Source organism: Haliaeetus albicilla, chromosome 4 (assembly GCF_947461875.1).
Source record: "Haliaeetus albicilla chromosome 4, bHalAlb1.1, whole genome shotgun sequence".
In the NCBI taxonomy this organism is placed as follows: Eukaryota; Metazoa; Chordata; class Aves; order Accipitriformes; family Accipitridae; genus Haliaeetus; species Haliaeetus albicilla.
This window is the reverse complement of record NC_091486.1, coordinates 9,961,192-9,986,437: the sequence shown is the minus strand read 5'-3', so window position 1 is coordinate 9,986,437 and position 25,246 is coordinate 9,961,192. Positions and strand designations below refer to the sequence as shown.

General features: G+C 37.9%; 1 protein-coding gene across 2 annotated transcripts in view; it reads right to left on the bottom strand.

The window, feature by feature from the left end:
- Window positions 1–25,246, bottom strand: part of DPP10 (dipeptidyl peptidase like 10) — a 560,343-nt gene that overhangs the window by 53,450 nt on the left and 481,647 nt on the right. For both annotated transcript variants that reach the window (XM_069780863.1, XM_069780864.1), the window contains exon 8: window positions 3,150–3,270. In XM_069780863.1, the coding sequence (XP_069636964.1) occupies window positions 3,150–3,270 (121 nt within the window). The remainder of the gene's footprint in view (window positions 1–3,149; window positions 3,271–25,246) is intronic.

The following is a 25,246-nucleotide window of genomic DNA, read 5'->3' as shown; positions in this document are numbered from 1 at the left end:
TCTCAATTCAACTGAAAATCTCTTAACTTCATCTGGACAATATTGAGCCTGCTCAGCTTCTGATGCTATTAAAAACACTACTGAAAGTAGAGGACTGCTCTAAGTTAAACAATGGTTAATGGGAAAGACGCAACATATTAATTCATGCCAACAGACACAGACTGTGGTCCTCCACCGTGTAGACAGAATTCCCTTTTACCTGACTTTAATTATGTATATTGTGGAGAAAAGCCCACTGCCTGCCTGCATCCCTGGGAACCCAAAGAGTTCTCTATAAGTCAGGAAATGCAACAGCTATTTGGGCCAGGGATTAAAAACTTGGAAAAGAATGGGCAAAATCGCTTAAGGAAGGATTTAGGACATGCATCAGGAAGAAGGCTTTGGGATGCATATCACCTCCCACACCATTTCAGACCATTCACCACATCCCAGACTAGACACCTTTTGCTTTTCCTTCTCATGACAGAGGTATGTGTATAGCTGTAGAGACAGGGAATAAGAAGAACAAACTGGGGTGGTAACTGATGTGGAGGTATAAGATATTTGGATGAATACGCCTGGCCTCCTTTTCAAAAAAAAGGAGATGCAGACTCATGGCCTTTTTGAAAATCAGCCAGGTATGAGACTTATGTATCCATGCATTCACAGGCAAAAATCACCCACAGCACATATGAAGAGGTCTGTGTTTTGTTGTCAGCTAAACAAGCCCTGTGAAGTTTTAAATCCTTTCAGTCCTTAAATATTAATTAATAAAAGGTGCCTGTAGGAGTGATGGGCACACACAGAGAAGCAGGAGCACAACCTCGGACAAGCATCATTGCCATTACTGTGCTAGCTGCTCCTGTTCTTTCCAAGTTACCCCATTTTCTTTTTCTGTTCATTATGAAATATTTGCAGTTTAAAGGATCAGTCATTTGTTTTATCAACAGCTTTGCTGATCTTTAAAACAAATGAAGTTACAAAAAATCCACATCAGCCTCTTTCAGATACTGTTTCTGAGATACATAGGTGAGCTGAAATATAAAATAAATAAAGCATATTGGCATGTTTCAAATAAAAGAGATTATTTTTTATTCTCTTTAGTTCTTAAATGTAGGTCTCATGAATGCAGAGGTCCAAATCATATAAAAAATCCCACATTTCTTCCATTAAAATGTCTTAAACTTCCACCTGTATAATTCTTAGACTGGGTATACTCCATCCCTTCCAGACAGCTCAAATAAAATGCCTGGCAAATACCAGAACTGATCCGTTGCATTAGGCAACCTTTTGGGGTCCCTTCCAGCCTGAATTATCCTATGATATGCTTACGATCCTTTGCAGACTAGGAAGGAATGTTTTATAAAGAATCTCATATTACATTTTGTTCTGTGGAGTAGAGTTGTATAATGATCCTTCATTACATGTCATTCACTGCAGCTCCATGCTGCACCCAGCTGCACCCCAAAGAGAAAAGAAACACAGGCTGCTCTCTTCTGAATGGGTGTCCTCAAAATGCTTGCAGAATTGGAGCCAGAATTGCCTTGCTGCATCCATGACTCTGACTCTTACTAACTTCACTTTGGTTTAGCAAAAACTTGATATACTATATCAACTTTAATGAGCTATATATGCTTAAATTCTTCTATTTGCATGCAGTCACGTTTGACTTGAAGAATATGAAGCACATATAAAACTATAGTCCATTCCAAAGATGTTCTTTGTCCTTAAGTTTTGAAATATGCTGCCACATTAAAACATTTCAAAACATTAATAGAAACCTTGGAAGTGGTAACTATCAGACACAGGCATTTATATGGCTGAGGGATGCAAACCACCATCCTAATTTCAGAGTTTACGTGGGCAGAGATTTTAAAAAATCCCGATGTGAGCTATCTGCTCATAACTTTTGAAATGCCAAGAGGTATGGATAGACCATTTCTAAGGACCACACTGAAGTTCCTTGCTGTATGGCTTAACAGCATTCCTAAAAAACATTCTGCCTTGAAAACTCTACATACAACAAATTACATACTTCACGTAACTGAATATTTAACACTGAGCTATTTAACTATAACATTCATGAGTCCCGTAGAAAGAGTAACTGAAATGTGTATTAATTTTAAGCTCTTGTACCAAGCTGGATAATCTGCCCCCCCCCCCCCTTTATTTTTTTTTTATTGTTATGTTAAAAGCATTTTGGGTGTAGAGAGAAACATTCTGTGGTACTACACAGAAGGCGGCTTCAGAAGCCAGAGGATATCACAGACAGAGCTGTCCTCCACTCCATTTTGGCACTGCTTGCCAGCAACAGCAAGTTTTCCAGGAGTCTAGTCCAGGCTGATTTAAGCAAAAATAGCAGCCACTGTTGAGGTAACAGTATGACACTTTTAGATCTACTCAAAACACTCCAACTGGATTCAAGCACGTTCTTAAAGTCAAGCACAATGTTACTGCCTGGCTTGAGGGGTTGGAGTCTCTCGTGAGTCATGCTAACACGCAGCACACCAACCACCATTGAGGCTGAAGGAGAGACACTGATTAAAAAAAAAGTGAGGCACCAGGCAGTATCATCTTTGATCACCTTGCGCTATGTATCCAATAGTAAAAAGGAAAACGCGGCTAATTCTGCTTCTATGCTATGATTCTTCTGTGTCTTCCTCTATGAGGATGTTTTAACTGTAAATAGATTCGCACTGTTGTTCACACAAGCAACAAATCGAGTCCTTTCCCTCTTCACTTGCACTGTAAACCCAGCATAGCTCCAAAGGTACGAATGGAGTTATTCTAGATAAGCAAAACATACAAGGTGTTTAGTTTTATTTGAATAGCTCTATTTGAAATGCCAGCCCCACTGAAGTTGGCAGTAAAATCCCACATCAAGATTTCAGTACTGTAGCATTTTTTCACATGCTACCTAGTGTTCATAATACATTTGATACATTCTGGTTGAAAAGACATTCCTCTTTCTCAGACAATATTGTTACATGCAAAACAGCAGTCAATACAAAGTATGAATAGATACAAAGGCAATCTTGCAAGAAAATGAGAAGGCATAGAAGCAAAACCAACCTTAGATAGCACTTTCTGAAATGAATAGATTTGTGCTGTTGGGTCTGTACAAGAACCTCTCATCTGTTTTAATAAACAGATATATTTGTCCAGCTTACCTTCATATAACCAGTCTGCAATTCCATTAAAAATAATTCCTTCTTTTCCCGAAGATGTCAGGCGCAATGAGCTACTCTTTACATCAGGCTGATAGTAGATGTTATTTTCAAAAATATAAATCTGGATGAGGTAAGAGGGATGGAGAGAAAAAAGAACATTTTGGTAGCTATAAATGGATGTTCAGCAATGAATGCATAATTTCCTCAGGCTCAAAACAGTCTACAGAATAATTCAGCATGAGTTTTCACCAACATTGGCTTCGCATTTCCTTTTATTATCAATTTTGACAAACTAAGCAAACTTTTAATACTTATGCCAAGCCAAATTCTTCCTTTGAAATTGTCTTCCCAGTTGAAATGTTTCTATTCACTTTAAGAAAGACTATTACACTCCTCAGAATCATACAGGAGACAAGTTTTATAACAGTTGAATAGATGAAGAAATTTTCCATTAATTCCATTCTATCTAATAAAATCATCTGTTTTTCTAGCTGTGAAATTAGACACACTTCTGCAAGTACATACAGCACAGTACATACATCATAAATGTAAGTTACAGCTTTATATCATGGTGTGAGAACAGACTGGAAAAGCAAAAATAAATAGCAGACTGCCATTAACTTTTCTCTGCTTGCTGACACTCTTTCTGACTCTGACACACAAACATTTTACCTCAAGTGTGCTATATAAATGCCCTTTATTTTCAAGTCTAGGCTCCTCTTCCTTTTCCTTGTGAGTAACAGACTAGACAGCCAGTCCTTTCCTCCTTCACTGCCACTTCTCAGCCTCGTCTGCTTTTCTTTCACTGTTCACTTTGTTGCAAAGGAGTTCAAGTTCGCTCATTTTGTGAGACTGAGCTCCAGGCTCCATGACATAGTGCAATAAAAGAAAGATAGAGGCCAAAAAACCAAAGAAAAAAAAGAGGAAAAGATAATAATAAAAGACTTTGGAGGAGTATGGGGATGGCAAAAAGGGCAGGAGACAAATACAGTGATAATGAGGAAGGTTTATAACATGGCAGTTCTTATGTACTCTGATGTATGCCACAACAGGCTATATGTCTGCCTTTCTCCTATCAGCCCGGAGACCTTCGAGCACTTCACTGCAACACAATTTAGATTACTGTTGTCCCAAACTTCTTCACTGGCCCTATCCTTCCCAGTCCGGGTTAATAAGAAACAAATATCTGAGCTACTAACAAGCCAAAAGCTACAGACTGGTATAAAAAGCAGAACCACAGCTACTAGCATTTCCTGTAATAATGCTCCTAATCCTTTTTGTCCGTACTCCTGTATTCCTTATTTTCCTGAGTTGTCAATGCCCGTGACTAGACTCGTATTTCAGCTATAATAATCTCAGAGTAGTAGCTTTTTTCTTCACTTTTTTGTTAAATTACAATGGCCACATATGTGCTTGCACAGCTTAACAATAGAATCAAACTAATATCAATATTATGCACCATCTTGATTCACACACACTAAGAAAATGTAGCTAACAGCACTAGAGAAGCAACACACAATAGAAGTTTTTGTTACATTATTTCATCAACGTACACTGATATACGGAGTCTCACGGACTGCTAACATGAAGTAAATATATTTCCACCAAAGACCATTTTAAAAGCCTAGTCGTTTATCATTCTCTCATTCTTCTATGATAAACGACTTATGGGAAAATACTAACCAGAGCGCAAAGTTTTATTATCACTATTACTGCTGTTCTCTTTGCTTCTAAATTACCATCTGAAATAGATTTCCCTATGAGTCCCCAAACTAATGGTGTTTTTTGATTTTTAACAATAGCCCCTTCATGATTTCTGCTGCAGAAAGCAATAAAGCTGAGGTTTTTTCATACCATGAGCAATGCAATGATTTTAACCATTACTGGGAATCAAGGGTGACTTGGAACAAAGTTCTTTATGGTCAGAAACTCAAAATCAGCAGTAAGTTCAAAACTGAAGTAAAAATAGTTGATGCAGTTTGAATAATCTAAAATGTACTGACCAGTAATGACATTTATAGTTTTACAAATAATATTTGATATGGTTGAGAATTTATGGGAAGCTGATATATGACCCAGCATTAACACCAAAAGAAAACAAGGATTAGAGAATGCTGGACATATCAAGCTTTTGAAATAATATCGACCAACACTTCTTGTCAATGTGTATTTCCACAGTAAAAATGTACTTTTTTTTCTAAGGTAAAAGAAACAATACAAGTAGTAACATGGCATGGTTAATTGCTTAACCCAGAAAAACCAAAATAATTTAGCCAAATACTTGCTACTTAAGTGAACTATAAATATTCCTATCCTACTAAATTACAGACAGCGTAAGTAGTGGGAAGCACTCTATTGACTTTTGTTTAGTAAGGAGTGATTTCTTACAGCTGACAATCTCTTATATAAATAACTGCTTTCAGGAGATTACCAAAAAAGCCTACTTGATCAAGTGATTCCATTTTATTTAAGCTTCTTTAATTAAATGAGCTCAATCTAATTCATTTTTGAAGATCAGAAGTATAATTTTTGCTTCTCTCCCTTCTTTTCAGGCCATTTGTATTTTTAATGGTGAAGATACCCGTAGTGTCTAGTCTCTGCAACGAAAAACTTTCATTTAAAGCCATCATTGCCAGTCAAAATACAGGATTAAGAACTACTTGTTTTATGACTGCACCATGAAAAGGTCTTTAATCCTGTTATTGCTAGTTAGCAGGCATTGCTAATTCCATTTGACACATTTCAGATAGTAAATATCTCAGAAGGAATACTCACTGTTGTGCCACTGATTGCCGGCTGCCTCGGCTTTATCCCCATTCATTTCATAAAGCTGCTTTGTCTCCACCCTCAACCAGTTCTCAGCCACCCTCTGAATATGCCCACAATCCTCTTAGTCTACTCTGTCATCTGAAGTTTCCCTTCTCTCTTCATCGCTCGTGACACGTGTTCTTTCAACTTTGAAATCTACCCCAAAGAACAGGGTTTTTTCTTGAACATATAGACTGGTACATTTTAAAGTTCTTGAAAAACTTCAAAGCCATCCAGCAGCTCTCTCCCTAGCAAGCCTCGAGCTCATTGCTTACTTCAATTTAGCATTAAAAATGATGAATTTATGTTCCTTTGCAAAACATTCATGAAACACAACCGTTCATGTTCCTCCACATCACTAAAGAGCATGTAAAATGCACACTGATGATTTAGGGTTGGTGCACTGGCAAGTATCGCTCTGCACTGCCTGCAGCATTTCCAAAGATCAATACCCCCATGCTTGAGCTTGTAAAAACATCTTAGAAAGATTCACCGTTATGGTTAGTCATTTAATCTCATCTGTAATTTTGAATATTTGATATATTTCCACACAAAGCCCACAAACTACTGTTTGTACCGACAGGAATGGCTTCGTGCACATTTCTTAACCATGATGCTGCCTAACCCCTGCAATCAGGTCTGCATGCCCCTCCATTCCTGAACATGCCAAAGTGCTCATCTGTAATTTGTTAACCCACACACCTCTTGGAAATAAGGACTTGGGAGTTAAAATGTTGATTGCCACAGCAAAGCAGGCAGCAGAGTTGTAATGGGAGTGACAACATTATCGTGAAAGCTGCTGGTAGTAGTGGCCTAAGAGGCTCTTTGCTTTGCTTTCTGTAAATCCAGGCTGTGGATTCAATTAAGTGCAAGTACTTTGTGCAGCCACAAAACCCAATCTTCCATCTGACATCATTACTGCCAGAGCAATGCAGCCAAGATGGACATTTCTAAAAGGCATACTCATTGTGAATTCTTCTTCCCAGTATAATATTTATACGGTACAAACGTATCTCATCTATAACTCTAAAAATACTGACATTTTAACAGATCACCGCTTGAAATTAATTTTGTTCACAAGATTGTGAACAGATCTTGCTCGCTTCTGTCTAGCGTTTGCACATACAACACCAACCAGCAGCTAAGCATCTTGGTTTCATGTGCCTCTGAAATAGCCGTGACTAGAAGCAGCACGTGCACAAGAGCTATGGTTTTAGCAGAGAGCAGTGAAGTCGGCTTTTTCTGCCTGGTTAGTCCTCGGCTCCTGTTTGCCTGCTGTAGCCACGACACCACTCCCTGCTCCTCCTGCTGCAAGAGGTGCTATCAAAAGTGAAGAGACTTTAGGAGGAAAATGGACACTGGTTTTATTTTACGTGGGTTATCATGAGCCCACCAACTAAGAGTAGAAATGGAACTATTCCTCAGCTGAAACATGCAAAGAATCCTACAGCAGGCCTCAGAAGCAGAGGAAGTCCTTAAATATCATGGTCAAACTCTCCCCTCCCTGCATAATACACCTAAGTTCCTTTTCTTTGGTTCATACATTTTTAGCTTTCTGCTCAACTTAAATATTGCCACCAATGCTTTCTGGTAAAACCAGTATCTCTAGAAAACTTCTTACAGTTCTACTTAATCTGCACTAAAATATATTTCCAAGTTATTTCAAAAACACAAAGACTAGATGGAAATTTTATTTTTTAGGTGGTGGCTGCTGCTGGTGCTTAATTACAGTAGAGCGATACATAGAAGTTGAATTTATGAGCTACAATTTGGTCTTTAAAATTGAGTGAAAGAGAGAGCAAGTGGCTGGGAGAGAACTCGGACTACTACTTTTCCTACAACAGAGACTTAAACTCTCAAATACTGCAAAGCAGATAGCAAGTCACAACACTGGGATAAGAATTGTTCATCAAAACAAATCATTCTTGGAGCAGAATATTGCAAATACATGCGCCTAAAATCCTGACTCCAGTAAGTAAAACTAAACATGGGCCAAAAGGTTTCCAGGGTGGGGACTTCACATACTTCATCACTTTGTATAGCGTGTTTTGGGCAATGTCACATAAACCACAAATTTCCCTTGCTAGTCTATCTCCACTCAGGTATTTGGGAGCAAGTAAAAGGGCTTTTCTTAGTACACACTTGGGTCTAATTACTACATCTTGAGTACTAAAACGTTGACTGTAACTACTGAATCTTCCCAAACTACTAAACGAGGAGTTGCTACTGTGTATCAGACAGGTATTCTCATGAATACACCAGTGGCTTTGTGCCCAAAATGCTTTCACAGCTTTCAGGCATGACGATCAGAAAATAAATTGAAAAAGGCACAAAGTGGAACTAGGCTATGCTATCTTATATGAAAATTATTATTGCGCTTTTTTTAACCTCTTCGCCACCTATTTCACAAGTATTTTTAAAGTATTTAAAATTATTTTTTAGCTAAGGCCCTTAGCTAATAATGCTGTAAATGAGAATAAATATCAAAATCTATGGCCTTCAAAATTATTTGACTACTTGTTTTCTTATTGATTTTGCACAGCTAATCACATCAAGTCTTAAACCAAGTGAAGAAAAAACCACAGCATTTCTTTAATTATTTTATTAAGTATTTTCCAATTAATGAAAAACTTCTGCAAGAATGTTTTGGATTAGTGAGAGATTAATTCTTGATAATGATCACATTTATTTCAATTGACTGTGAAGAATTTGAGGCTCTGCTTGCTCTAATGTTCTACCTACAGCACTAATCCTTCTCCTTCTTCCACGTCAGCCTCTAAAATATTTTTTCATAAACCTTCTCCTAAATGAATTTCTTCCAAAACATTTAAGGTTTGCAATGTGTTTCACAATTACATGATTTTATTTCAGGCTGAGGTCTTAAGCGGAGCACCCAGTCCGAGCAGTTAGATCCAGATGGCAGACAGCTGTGAAAACATAGAGCCATCTAATCCCACAGCCGAACGGCAAACCCAGTGCCAAGAGCTGGAGAGGCCCCCTGTGTGTCTTTAATCATTTCAAACACTACAGGCAGAGAAAAGCCACTAAATTACAGAAAAATACTCCACTTTTTCCCTTTAGGTGCTCCACTGAAGCCTTCTGCATGGGCATATCCACACTCAATCACTCCTCTGATTGCAGGGTAGCGTATCGGCAACAGTTCAAGCTTTTTACTCCCCAGTTGGGCAGCAGCAGCAGTTTGCCTGGAGCTGCGTGGAGGTCACCACGCCATCGCTTACCACGCACAGAAGCAGCACGTGTGCACCAAGCAGGGCTTTGAGCTCTCTACCAACGCAGGGGCAGCTTCTCTACCAGAGGCTGCCAGCGGCTGGTTAGCCCCAGCAGTTGAGACAGAGCCACTATCAGATATTTGCACGTGCCCTACAAAATTCATCCAGACACCAAAGTTCAGACTTGTACTTATATCCAGAAGCCCAGTTTTCTTCAGGTGGAAGAGAAACAGAGCTGCAGCCCTTGCTGACAAAACCTATCTCCTTCCCTGGAACCAGACATCAGTTACACTTTCAGAGAAAAGCCACCAATCTGAGAGGGAAATTTCTCTCAAAGCTAATGTTAAGGAGGGAGACTTAACAATCTATCCTTAGACCTTTCGCTAACTTACGCATGGATAAACTTATTTTTATATGAATATGATAAGTTAGTTTACCATGCGACAAGTTCTTAAAACAGATTATACAAACACTAACCGTATAGGTATAATGTATTGCCATTGCTGTTCCCCAATACGACATGGAACCATCTTGGGTCTAGAAGCAACATTACTCACTCATGTCATGCTTCACCCAAGCCGAAGGTATGTCTCCCCACTCTGTACCACAACCTCGTACTTGCTGGCCTGTGTCACGCTTCTTAGCGTAGTGTGGCCACAGTTTAAAAGCCATGAGAAGGTACAGCTGTCCTATAAGGCACAAGTGTGCAGATCCCAGTCTAATATTTCCACATTGCCTGATGTGAAATGATAGCAGAAGTCACTAACAACTAACAAATAAAACGGAAGAAAATTAGTTAGCACAGCCTTTAAAATTGTCTTGATATTTATCATAGGGAAAACTTGGACACCTATCCCATAATGGTTAATATACCAGGGACTTATTTTCCTAACTTAATGAGTGAATCTTTCTAATGAATCCTCCAGAGTTGGAGCATTGCAGATTTGTTCGACTTCCTGATTGATACCATCATCAGAACTACATTTTGCCATCAATAAGAATAGAAATATGTCATGTAAACTGCAAGTCTCTGTGGGCCACGATTTACCCTTACATAAGTTTTAACAGCTCCTGAAATTAACTTTTCAAGATAAAAAGGTAATACCCAGAATCCAGCATCTTGTCTTGAAGGAAAGAAATGGTGGAGTGTGACTAATGGCATGGTTTGTCATTACATGGATTCATCAGGACAAACCCCTAGTTCACAGAAGATGCCAACCAAACTCTGAAGCTACTGAGCAGCTAACTATTCCAGCCTGGAACAACTTCAGCACTCCCACTTAATACCCCAGAGAACATGACAGTCTTCTTCATGTTTCACATCGGGAATATGAGCTACAACAACACAGAGGAATTTCTGATTATGCCCAGAAGGAGGCATTCAGGAAATGCTTCCATTGCTGAACTCTGCCAGTTGCCGATGACGGTGCTACAGATGCCGACTTAAAGCATCTTCAGGCAGCTCATCTCTGGCTATATTCCTGTGTGACCTTGGCAAGGACACACTGTTCTCCACTCTTTGGACTAGGACAGGTGTCTTCAGAGCCCAACGTTCTATGTAACAGACCATGTAACTGGACTTTTTGCTCTATGCAGAGGGGTAATTATTTTTACTGATGCAGAAACACGTGTCGTTCTGTGCACCCACATAGATAGTCTGGCTAACCAGCTGTCTCCACCATCACCATGGCTGATAGCTACATCTCAGCATAGGAACTATCAGATTTCTTCATATCCTGAGCATACAACAAAATTCCATCCTTTCTTCTTGTGAGACTGCCAGCTAATTAGTTGGATAATTAATTCTTCAAAAGCTTCAAGATGTTTTTCCATCTGGGCTCGCCTCTTACCATTTGTTGTGTCTCCTGTCTTACCATACATTAACCAGGGCCAAATCCAACTGCCCTGAGTTAGATCAGTAACTAAAATTTCCAGATGAAATATGTTTTCTTGCTAACAACTGTTAATACGAATAAGATCAGCTATATGTTAGACAGAAGCAAGTCAAATAAAGAATACTTTCTTAGTCACTCAGCCAATTTTGTACTTTGCTCTTCAAAGATCAAACCATGACTTCTCCAGTTTCAGGTACAATACTAAGTTGGCACAGCACTGTTTTGCAGTTTAACCTCACACCGTGAAGAGAAAGAATATCCCACAACGTGCACAGCAGCTGTATTTCTCCCGGTCGAGTTCACGTTGGAGCATGCAGTGGAACAAAATACACAGCAGTGGGGGAATCGTAGAATAGAATCATAGAATCACTTAGGTTGGAAAAGACCCTTAAGATCATGAAGTCCAACCGTTAACCTACCACTGCCATGTCTACCACTAAACCATGTCCCTGTGAATGAGAATAACTTGTTATGCTACCTAGACCACAGCTAAAGGAGTGCAACATGTAAGTACAGTTTAAATAGCTTTCATATAGCCAGTTTAACCAGCAGTTAACTAGCAGTTAAAACCTAGAGTCGAAGATACTGGCACAGAGCCCTCACACATAAATGTTATGAGGAAAAATTAGCTTGAAGCTAAACAGATTGATCAAAACTTTCTTGGTGGTATTTATACTACATGATAATATGTATGCATACATACATATTATGTATATCCAAAGAGTCAATGTTCTTTGCTTCTTGAACAACATGCTGCTCCATATGCAAAGTTCAGCACAAACAAGTGTTGGTAGAGAATCTGGGAGTGACGTTGTGCCCGGGAAGAAGGGAGGGGTGGAGGGAAGATGTTCTGAGATTTGGTTTTATTTCTCATTACCCTACTCTGGTTGACTGGTAATAAAGTGAGTTAATTTTCCCCAAGCTGAGTCTGTTTTGCCCGTGACGGTAACTGGTGAGTGATCTCTCCTGTCCTTATCTCGACCCACAAGATCTTTGTTATATTTTCTCTCCCCTGTCCAGCTGAGGGGGAATGATAGAAAGGCTTTGGTGGGCACCCGGCGTCCAGCCAGGGTCAACCCACCACAACAAGTGATCTTAAATAAACAAATAAGTGGTATCGTAAATGAAATAATTAATCTTAAAATTATTTTTGAGTGATTTTTCAAAAAAAAGTGGTTTTAACTCCTGCTGTTTTCACCACAATTACGGAAAATGCAGATATCTATGCACTTACTTTGATTTGTAAATAATATTGGAACTAACTTTGGATTACAGGAAGAAATTAAAATCAAACCCCTGCATGCACACGGAAACCATTTGATTGCGGTTTTTCAACACTCGCTGTCAACATAACAAGTCTGGTTTTCATTTAAGTACTTCACATATTTGTTACCACTTTCTGGTTCACAGATCTGAAAAATTATACAAATAGCTCCACTTCAGAAACTTACAATTAGTTTTCACCAATTTAAAAAATACTGCAAATCAGCCACAATATTTGTCAATGCATTACCATTACAAATAAATACCTGGCTTGGCATCTTCTCTACCACTGTTCAGCACCCTCCAAAGCTCTGATAGACACATTTTTTTCTAACAGAGCCACTGATTACATTATTCATAGTCACAGCGTAATGTCTGTTCTCTTCTTCAAGTCCAAACTGAACAAACATTTTCTTGTCATCTATGATTTCACTTACTATACCCCTGGGACTTGCAGGCTTAAATTGAGATCACCAGACCATTATTATACCCACTGCTACAGAAGAGGAGTACTCCCTTCTGCCCTTTTCCCTTGCCAAATCTGATTTACTTGAAGCAGCTTTCCACTGAAGAACAAGGTGTACTTAAGATTATGTGGTTTGTGTATCAATGCAACAACAGCATAACTGCTGTTTTCATTTTCCTTCTCACAGAAAAAAAAAAAAAAGCAAGCTCATTTTGGGAAGAAAATGCTTTCTCTCATCATCCAGAAGAAAGAGGTGGCTGCGTTCTGTGATGAACTGGCATTGTAATGCCATTTGGCCTGTTTCTATCTACAGCTTGAGACTCAACACCCATCTTCAACATAACTCTACTGAATAAAGTGCTGGCACAGGGGTCACTCAAACTGCTTATGGGCTGCATGCATGTTAAGGATGATGGGTACACCACCGATCTTCCTGTGACAATGCTCTACACATTGGTGTTTCCAAGTTAGGTGTCGATATATTGTTCCATACATGTGAAACTGAGATCCACTCTATACAAAAACACATAGACAAAACAAATTTCTAGGGGGTACTTTGCACATGTTGGAAAAGTAGCAAGATAAAGGGTCCGTATCTGCCACTCTTGCCCATGGTAATAAGCTGTGGAAGAAGCTCCATGGTAATGAACTGGGACACTCACACATTGAGAGGCAAGTAAAATGCAAGGTGGCAAACTATTACCCAAAACAGTTATAATGCATTTCACTGGTGCAACTGATTATTCTGCTGATGTCTTTCTTACAGGTCCTGCAGCAATCTCCAGAACCAAAGAGAATTACTATATTTTGGGTGATATAAAATACAGGAAAGTGGCTTATAAAACTTTTATAAGTGTGAATTTTGGATGGTTAGAGTATTCATTAGTGACTTTGTCAATTACAATTACACAGACTTTTTCCAAAACGCTTTTTTTTGTTCACATCTTACAGATTTTCTATCCAGATCACATATCTTACAGGATGACAATTTCAAGGAAAGTTTTATGGAATTGTATTGCAAAGCATCTTTATGTTATATCCATTTCCTCTACCTTATATCTGTGCTCTGTTTAGATTGTGAGCTCCCATGGACAGGGATTGCAGGATAAAATGTCTGATACAGTTTGCAATACACGTGCTTTCCAAGTCTCCAGTAGTGCAGAATGGCTCTGATCTCCTCTCTGCAGATTTTTTTCTTTTGCAGGTCAATCTATACTGGCATAAAATTTTTAGAGCTGTTCAGCTCTGTCTTGCTCCAGCTCTTACCCCATAGTTCCATGTGCACCACAGACCACTAAATTATGCAGATACTGGGCACAGCAGGTACTACCAGCAAAGCATGGCAGTAGACAAAAATATACCCTTATATGATCTATGTTTCATCAGACACATTGCTAATGAGGCACAAAACAAATAATAACATAGTAACAAAATTATTATAATTGTAAGTAATAATAAATATATTCACTCTTAAAGGTCCAATTTTCTAAAGGATGTGATTGACCTAGACAGGAATTTTCTCAGAGGAAGCTTTCAAACCTTTTGATTATGTTGTAATTAAGGCAGAGAGGAAGTAGCTGTTGATTAGTCTGAAACACAGAGACCTCAAAGCACATACATCCCAATGTCATATGCCACCATTTTTTCTTGTCAGTTACAATATGTTAATTTTATTTTTCCAGTCATCAAGCTGCCAGACATAGCATGAACAACAGAACACTGAAGCACCACTTTTCTGCTGTCTAGATTAATGCCACTGCATCACAGTAATGTGTTAGCACAATCGTTTCTGAACAACTGCAAACAATCTACAAGGCTATTATATTTAATTGCTATTTAGATAGTTTATAAATCTATTGTAAACAATAGCGAGGATCCACTCATAATGCAGCTATAAGTTACTAATGCCATGAAATAAACCAGGCCATGAACTCACAGAGTATCAGCAAATCCATGATGTTTATGTCCTTGATTTCCAATAAAAGTGAGGAAGCATTGCCCTCTTTTGTTTGGACACACACTAATTACGTTTCCTTTCCCATGATATTGGATCACGATGTGCACTAAATTCACACCCTGCCTCATCCCATGATAACCTACTCATGAGTGCAAACATTGTGCTTTATATGACATAAACAAAATCACATATAAATCTGAACTATGACCTATGCAAAAAGCTACTTACAAATCTTTGTGATTGCACAGAAGATCACAGTAAGACTGCCTTGCCCCAAGCTCATTGTCTGGATCTACTGCTTCCTCCCCGTGGAGCTGCCTGAAGAACTACGCTGGCTGCAGCACTGTGCAAAATGTCTTTGAGGGATTGGACTGCTCAGCCCTTTGATCTTCATCTGTGTAAGCGATGTGTATAACAGACTTATCTATAAACAGTGTATGCTCAGGAACTCACACTCCTTGTTCCTTGCATTTACTGATAGCTTCTGACTAATGAACCAGCATGGAAGAGCGTGGACAGAAATGTCACTCTTACATGCCTGGGTTGCTCCTACAGACTTATAATACAATCATAATCTGCCCTTACCATAAAATCTTTTAAAATGATCTCTGGTATTTCGAAGGCTCATCTCACACTGATATCAAGCATTCAATTACGCCCAGACTGATCAACCTGTAACAGAAGCTAAAATGAAAAATCTTCAACGTAGTTACTCCAGAATAAAAAAGGCAATGTTGAGAGATGGGAAAATATCTAAGATAACTGTCTGGACTGGTTGCCAGAGGAGGAATTTTCTCTGTTTTGACAAAATATAAGAAAGTAGCATTCTAACAGCAAGCGCCAAAGTCAAAAAAGACAAAACTGAAAATGCTGCGCTGTAAAGTCGTACTTGCATTTTCTACTATTCTTAGAGTGGTAGACAATCCTTGAGAACTTTGTACATTATTCAAATGCTGAAGTAGAATGGGATGCCTCTGAGCATCTTCTACAGAAGAAACCCAAGCAGGGTTTAACAAAAAGCTTTGTCCTTTCAGTTACTATTGCTGACCCAGCCTACCTTGTTGTATGATACGTGTGCCTTCATCTCCCCACTGTGCACAGTGTTCAAGTTGCCAGTTATCTTTTAGTGGATGACATCTACCTGTACAGACTTCACGGCCATTTACTACTTCACACAGATCGGGCATTCAATGCAAGAAAGACCGTTTGTCTTAAAACATCTCATTAGGAATGAGACAAATAGGAATGAGAAAATACTGACTAACTCTCATAATAGCATTTCTGTTTGAGACAGTTCAGAGTCTGTGAAGCAACACTTGAAAATAACTGTTTGCTTGCTTTCCACACGAAACTTCTCTCTCCTATTTCTGTAAATGCACTGGCACCTCCCATAAAAGGTGAAGTAAAAATGTGTAGTGTTCTGCAATACTATTTATATGACCAACACCTATTAGTCCCTACTGATCAAGCCCTGTTCATATATATAACACGTTTATATGAGCACATGAATACTATCAGCGTGTTAGTTCTTCACCACACCTGACCCCCAACTAAAGTGATAAATACTTTGATCTGCACAAGTTTCTGTTTTCGTCATTAATGCTGCTTCCACCAGCTTAAAACAGACCTTCCTAATACCAGTTTGTCTCCACAAAATGGAGAGTTTTGAGCGTTGGCTGATTGCTGGGTCCTTCAGCCTTCTTTCCTCCCTGCCAATCAATGCTACGTTTTGTCTTACAAATCAACAGTCTACCGGACTTTTAAATCCTTATTCTCCAGGGCTGTCCCGGCCTTGAAGCTGTCAGTGAATATACACTCACCACAATCACACATCTGCAAGCAGTCCTCTGCATTTCACTGTCTGGCTCAGGCTGAGTCAACATGAAAGCCTAAGTCACTTTAACAGTGCAGCAGGAGTTTAATCTGCTCTGATCCTTCAGCACAAACACGGTGGGGAAGTCATAACCCCACTGTAAGGAAAAAAAATATGCAAGGACATTTACGGGTTGGTGATGATGGAATTTAATGTCTCTTTTTCAAGAAGGACTTGGCTAAAATAGAGAGAAAGACCCTACAAGAGTGTTGAACATGCCCAAAGCTGTGTGGTCATAATCTGTTTGGTTTTTTTTCTCCTCACCACAGCTGTCTTGCCGATAGAGGTTCAACAGGGAGTCACGACATCATCATCCATGAAGAATATACAGCTTTTTTAAATTTATTTATTTATTTTAAATAACTAGGACCATGTACTCTATCTTTATCCATATGCAATGGGTAAAATCCTGGTTGACTGATGTAAAGAGCCCATTCATCTAAACTGGGCCAGGATGTCCTATTTTCACCACTGGAACAACTGAACTAACTTTCAAGGACACATATCATAAGGGAAAAGAAGGTTCAACCCTGCTGAAGAGGGGAGTCACTGTCACTTCCACTGACAGAAACCTGTCTATATCTTTGATGGATGCTATGTGCCAAATGAGAAAATACATGTTAACATACAGCAAACAGAACCTATCAATAGAAGAGCCAGAGGAACTTTGCCACACAGCAAGAGTCCAGGGGGTTTTGCTGCCAAGTTGGTTTTATCCCTTTAGCTTGTTCCTAGCTGAACTCTGTAGGCACTGGTACCATCACAGAGACTCAGAAGCCTTTTGCAAAAATTTTACAAAAGGTAAATAAAATTTGTGTTTACCATTGGCTAAAACAACCTCTGTCTTAGAACCTGAACTACAAAGGCACTAGAAATGTCAGTTCTTCAGACTCTTCTGTTTTGACATTTTGGTGCCTTACCATAGCGAATTTTCCCCTTCCTCTTCCCTAGGTGGTAAGGAGGTAATAGAGAATAGAATATATCCGTTTTTCTTATCTCACAGATAGAACTGACACTTACATTACATTACCAAAAGATGAATACAGGCAAATTTTCCACCCCATCCTGTGGTATATCATATTTTATTTTTTTTTAATATCAAATATGAAGTGACTAAGTGATTGTATGATCCATGGACATAGCTAAACCTGCAATGTTTTTGGGCAGGATTTTGGAGTTATATGAAAATAGAGCCCATAATAAAACTTGTTACCTAATCTTTCCCAGCTCTGATTTAGCAAAAGGTTCAATCAGATTTTGACCTCTCTTCTTATTGACTGTGTATTTAGCTTTTATGGGTGGCTATTTCTAAAGAATTTAGACTTCTGAAGTATAATTTTCTTGTTTCTGCGTTACATAAAGCTATGCAATTTTCACACACAAAGCACAGCAGTCCTATTTTATGAGCCATTGGACTTGCAGTTAGTATTAGCTAACAGACGGAAGTGTGAATATTCAGATATGCTTTGTTACACATACACATGTTGAACAACATGATACTGTAGATGAAAGGCGTGTATTGCTATTTTCACCGCTCCCTGCAGGCTGCTGCACAGAAAAGGCTTGATGATTGCTCTTATCAAACATGTGTGTCTATGCTTTTTTGCATGTGTCTTTGTGGGACTGTGTGTAAATACATATATACACACACAAATTTCTATGTGAAAAAATAATTTGCTTTCTAGCACAATGATATGTCAAATTTCCAATATATTGTTTACAAAAGAGTTATTGATATGAGACTGGACAGAAAAGTGCACTACCTGTGTGCACGGCTTACATACTGATTCAAATATTAGCTGCATGCTAGAGCAGTGGTAATAGAATGAAAATCATGATAATAGAATGAGGGGAAAGGAAACATCTTTTATCTCCCCTCTCAATTTATTCACTATAAAGCTGCTGGGCCTTTTATTGTTCCACATGAAAAACAGTAGTGGAGGAATAATGTGTCTATAAAACATATAATTTTCTCATTATTTCTTCACATCTTTCAGATGCAGCGAAGTAGCTATTCTTACAAAGGGCTAGCAATATCTAATCCTTAATAGTTAATATTTTTAAGTTACCTTTGATACCAGGACACATTCATTGCATTTCAGTAAGCAAAATGATAAAGCAACTTCTTCTATGCTCAACTTAGCCTTGCTTCCATTTATAAATGTTCCTGCTCTCCAGAGCTCACAAAACTTTTACTGAATATATCCAACCTTGATATGTAAAAATGTATTTTTCCCTGTTTTCCAAAACTGCCTGTGTTTTCTGGCTGCATTCTCCATTCCCTTTTTCTGAGATGGAAAAAACTGCTTTCATATTGAGTATCACTTTTGAAACTAGAGAACATGCATTTAACGCTTATCTTCTCCAATTTCATCTATATTTAAGTGGAGTGGGCACCTAGAAATTAATAATTTAAAATGGAAATTCGTTCAGTAGAATACCTTCAGAGAAACTAATAATTTCCTTTTTTCTTTGAAGAATAGTTTGAATTGAATTATTTAGATGGAAAGGCAAAGAACATTTACATTTTACAATGCTAGTTTGAGAAATCCAAGAGGAAATCCAATGTGAAGCAGCAGCTTAGGAGGAATACAGCTTTATCTAAGACTTCTAGGTAACATTCTTACGTGAAGAAAAATATTACATTGCCCATGCTCACCATGACCCTGACAAAAAGCAGTTCTTGTATCAAAAATAAAGTAGCAGAAAGCTTGTGCAAGTACGCTAGTAAGTCTTGCAAAATAATGCACAATCTAACTTTAGCTGCTGGTCAAAAGTTGCTATTAAACCAGTCTTTTTGTGTGCCTTTTTTCTGTAAATATTTTCACTTTTTGGTTGAAATCTTCAGCCTCTGACACAGTAAGTTTCCCAGCTGGAATCTAGAAATGTAATAAAAACATTTGGAACAGAAAATAAAAAAGCTTTAGTAGCCTCCTTAATTTCTCCCTGCCTTTAGAAAGACATGGCTTTAGCATTTGCTAGAATTATGGTCAAATCCCTTAAAGACTCAATTAGGTGGGCAATGCCCAACCATACACATTCCCTTTCCTCATAGAAACATCCTCAGCAAGACAAAGGATCTCCAAATATGCTTTGAAGTACAGAAGTTCTGTAAAGAATCCCTCATAGATTTTAAAAAAGAAATCATACCTGAGGTTAATGTCACATTAAAATGTTCTTGTTTATTTCTGGTTTTCAGAATAAATTCAAGCAGACATTTTCCTCACTTTTACTGCCATTTGCCTCATTAGCATCATGATTAAAAGGAAAGATGAAATAAAGCCTTGACATTTCCATATGTGATTTTAAGTTACTCATATAAAAATACAGCAAGTCAAAAGAGCAAAAGACTTTGAAAATAAAAACAGCAGATTAAATATATTTATTTAGGACTTACTTCATTAGCATTAATTAAGCTTCTACTTGGGTCATGAACCCTGAGAGATCTTTTCTTCTTAATTTGCAAATGGAAGTGTTTTTGTCAGGAGGGGGTGCCAAGTACCCACAGCATTAATTACGCAAAAAGAAAACACATGGCAAGTATTTTACAGAAAGATAAGTTACCGATTTTTATAATTGTTGTACTTTGAACCTTGATAGAGCAAATAATAAATGAAGCTTTCAGTAACTACTGGCTGTTAAAGCATCTGTTGAGCAAGGTATGTGTCTAGCATAGTCCTGCTAATTTCTCATTTACTAAAATTAGTCTAGTGCTTATCTGGGTACTTGACAAATAATACAACATCAAAGAACTTTTCTGCTGCGGTATTTCCATTTTCTAAGACAGTCTTTGAAAGCCATAGGAAAAAGCTAAAATTTTGAGGAGAAGGCAATTGCAAGGAAATGTCATGTTAATATAGCAATTCAACAGTCTGACAGATACTTGCATTTTTGTAGGGCAACAAGTGTTGATGGGGGGAAGGTAAAATGAACCTCCAAACAAGACAACCAGGATAAAGCTGACCGATCACAAAGCAGAGGGGTAGAGAGGTCTTGAAGTGGTACATTCATTAATAACAATCAAAGCAGGTTTTGTTCTGTTTTGTTTCTGGGTTTCTGTTTGTATGCTTGTTTTGAGGTACTTTTTCACTGGATTTTTTTAAATTATTCTTTTTGTAAAGGATTTAGCTGCTAAGCCCTATTATCTGTGAGTACCCTGTTCCATTTTTTGGAACAAGAGGGCAATTTCTTGTTTCCTAATATCTCAAATATTTTCTAAAAATTGATGAGAGCGTCCTGAATCCACAATTCAGCTACAATCAACAAATTGCTCTTTGTGTATACAGGATAATAGGTAATTCTACACAATGATGACCTAAATTACATTAAAGTGTAGTAAAAGCTCATCTTCAGTCCTACCATTTGATAATGCTGTGTTTTGTTGATGGCATCAAATTTTGACAGAGAAAGCCATCACGCTTCTAGAAAATGATCTTTTTAGTATTCTGGATAGCTTTACTATTTTCTTGATTTCTGCTTTGTTAATATATGCATTTATTTATGCATAGACATTCATACATAAGTCAATCAATCATTACTTATGCTGATCCATCCAAATATATAACCCAAGCTCCCTTCAAAAACACTTAATATATCAAAAGAAAAAATGAGCTCAATGCAATAAATAACACAAAATACCTATTATAAATACAAAGACAAAGTGACTTGCATGGATATATGTTCACAGAATAAAGTGAAAATAAAGTATTTCATGCAAAATAAATGACATGTGACCACCCAGGCAGAAGAAACTTCATGTAAAACTTTTAAGAAAAAGCTATGTCAAACAGAACAACTCCTAACCACACTTCATTTCACACCACTACTTGAAGTAATCCATCTGGTAACTAATCAGAAGAATTATCCATAATGCAAGAAGCACTGTAGAGAAACACTACATCTTTAATAGAAAACTCTGCGTACACTGGAGCCCAGAGGTCAGTTTTTATATTCAGGCTTCTACTGCAATACATCTCCGTAGACAGATCCAGACAGAAAGGGCTGTCTCCCCTGTGTCAGATACAAGCCAGGTCCAGCACAGAAACATGAAAACCTTTGCTGCAAACTATTGGAGAAGACAAGACCAAAGAAGAGAGAACAGTGGATAAAAAAACCCCAGGTATTTCAACCCCAGAGGCCCTTTAAAACACCCCAAAGCATTCTCCTCCTCAGTAAAGCCTTCCTACCAGGTACGGGATATCTCTTTCTCAGACACATGCAATGAGGTCTGTAATCACGTAAACTGGAGGCAGAAAAATGTTGATGAAACCAATTAGGTATCTTGTTGTGCTAGTTTTTTTCCCTGGAAAAACGTAATGCTGCTGTAATGGATTCTATAAAGGTGAGGTAAAGAGATAATCAACTGATTTCTTTCAAAATTTTAATCAAACATGAGCAAAGACGAGAAATACATAGCAAATAAATAGACAGCTCCCTAACATGCTAAGACACACAGAAATGGTATTTTAGATCTGGCACAGTTCTAACACAGTTAAAAGATAGCAATTTAAAGAGTGCGACCTTGAAAGCAGTTCTCAAAAATAACAGCTATGTGACCTTAAAGTACATTAATTCATTAGATAAAAGTTTCTTCTCCCCAACGGCAAACATTTTCAATTTCACCACCAAAATGTCATGACTCAAACAGCAGATGTTTCTCTGAGCTTTTCTCTTAATCTTTACAAAATCCTCTACTCTAGGTAAATAGCAAGAAACTGAAATAACTTGCAACCACCATGGTAATTTGAAAACAATGGTATTAGGGCCCAGTCATCTGGTATCTCATATAAACCTAACTGTTGTTCTTCACTAGCCACACGTGGCCTGCTGTCCCATTAGACAGCCCTAGAAATTATTCATAACTGTAGACAACTTAGACTGATGCATGATTTTCACAAGGATGTAAAGTATTACTGTATACTTGATTTCACTACAGTCACATTCCCTCCTACGTGCAATAAGCAGTTCCTGGCTTCATACAAATTTTCCTGCTCAAACATTTCTATTTTTTTTCTCTTCATCTTCTTACATTATCTATTTGAAACGCTTGACAATTCTCCCTCATTTGAAGAACTCAGATTAAGATTCCTGTGCAGGCTATGTTGTTACTTAGGTCTTCTGCAGAACTAAGGATTGGAAACATCTTATTTTACACTATAGCCTATTTATTGAAAATTGTTGATCCAAGTCTATGTGTTATCCCCCATCATTTGGATTTAATCCAGGACCTTCCAAATAGTTACAACATAAAGTTAGGATCTTTGGCTCAGTCAGACATACCTGTGCCTTGTGTTTCACATCTTGTGTTAATTTTGCTGACGAGTCATGGCTATAGTATTGCTATTCTCTTCTGCACTGCACCTGGAAGGGTGCAATTCCTCTTCATTTTAGAGATCCACATATACTTTGTTTATGTGATGGCCACAGGGTATGTGGGCATGGGTCTTTCTAGATGAAATTTTTATCTATAAGGTTAATTTGGTCTCCGCTTGTTCTTCAGTTGTAATGAATGGCTCTTGGAGGTTACTCGGGTTAATACACTATGATTATTTTGTCAGCGTATGTATTCCACTGCTTGTTTTACTTATTATGAATGATTACTATTTCCTTTTTCTACGGAAAAGACACATAAGCATTGTTTAAGGGACTTTGGTAAACCAATCATAATGTGTTTGGCAACCTGGAACCATGAGACTGCATCTTTGTTTGAACCCAGATACATGCTATTGATAGCTACTGCTGACAGATTACTATGCTTTAGATCTCTCCCTTTACGAATTCCTCTTTACCCAGTCTTACTGCAGATTGCTTCCTGTACTATCTTTATTCAAAACTCACTGATAAAGCGTTTGTTCTAATGACAAATTTTGTAACTGAGAACCATTACGGCAATGTGTCCTCAGTCACACATCTTTTCTCTGCCTAACCTATTCTGCTGGAATGATCTTTACTGTCCTGCTTCTGCTAGAGGCAGCTGTTCTTTTGGACAGTAGCAACAACCATTATTGACAACAGTCTTCACTCATTCATGCTCCTTCTACATTTTTGGCTTGCTGCTGAAGTGGGAGGGTAATGTAGCAAGGTGTTCTGTCACTTTAGAAACCTCCTTTCACCACATAAACAGCTTCAAGAGGACATCCTTCTTATCAGCAATTCTTATGGAATTGACCTTCAGTATCCTGTCATTGCAGGTGTACATCTATATGATGACACTTGGTATCATTCAGAGTGCACAGAAGATTTTGTGTTTTAATCAAAGTTGTTATTTCCTAATTCTGCAGACCATATGGCACCATAAAGCCCACAGTAGAGCAGATATTTTTAAAGCATGACATTAAATTTACTAGGGACATTAACAAAGATGAGTAATGTTATCCTCACTGAAGTATGAATTATGCCAACGTTTTCAAATTTGGATGATTAAGGTTGTACCTAAAACGACACCCTATTTTTTTTGCAGTTCTGAGACTTAATAGGAGTCCACCTGTGCCCATACCTGAAAGTATTCATACCTATTTCCAGAATGACAATCTAGGCAACACTGATAAAGGTAGCATTATTCTGATTTATATATTATTTTTCTGAAGTTTATGATTGGTAAGTCTACTCCTGTTCTTAAGATACATCTCAGGAAAACAAAAAATTCATTTCTGAATAATCACTGCATGTATTTTTAGTTGTACTTTAGATTACTAATCAGAGGTACAGCACAGACAAATCTCACGAACTGCGATTTAATTTAAAATATTTTTTAATTCTGTTCAGTTTTGGAAATGCATCACCCTTCTGTTAGAACCTACATAGGTTGCCACGTTCCATAATACTGCCTGGTAAATAACCTACGTATTTTTTACCGTGAATCCTGTCACCATACTCATCATTATTAATAAACTGATGTGGCTAATTATTAAAACATACCAACCATGTTCCAATTACTTTTTCCTTCCTGCCTCCACTTGATTAACGCAATACATTCTAACCAGAAAAATTTTTTACTTTCCCACCATCTTGATGAATGATCTAAGCAATGGGGTATATTCTCTAGACATTCAACTTCCAGCCTCTCTGCATCAACAAGTCAGACATGCAAAGAGGCTTTGGGATCATGCCTGCAGGCATTCATGAGCTTATTAGAACACTGTAACAAGGATTATCTCAATTTCTTATTCAGAGAGTTGATGCTTTTTTAAGTCTCTTGCCTTCAACTACCAATACAGGTCAGTTTAAAATCACTGGGGTAAAACAATTTTTTTCTTCTCATATTGAGATTGGTCATGATGATCATGGATGATTTATGTTCATAAAAAATGGTAAAACTTTTGGCAGAAAACAATATATGAAACATAGCATTTCTGGTTTTATTATTATCAATTCGTAGCACAACTGACCTTGGCAGTAATTTTCATACTGAAATGAAAACACCACTTTTCATTGAATCCATCACATCCACTTTTGGATGTTAAGCTTTTGCTTTTGCCCACAGTTTTTGTTGATCTTGCACTTGAAAACTTCTCTTCACCTTCAACTTTCCTTCTCTCATAGTAGTAGCCATAAAGATGGTTATTCTGAAAATTACTTGAGTGCATATTTAGATGAAGATGTCATT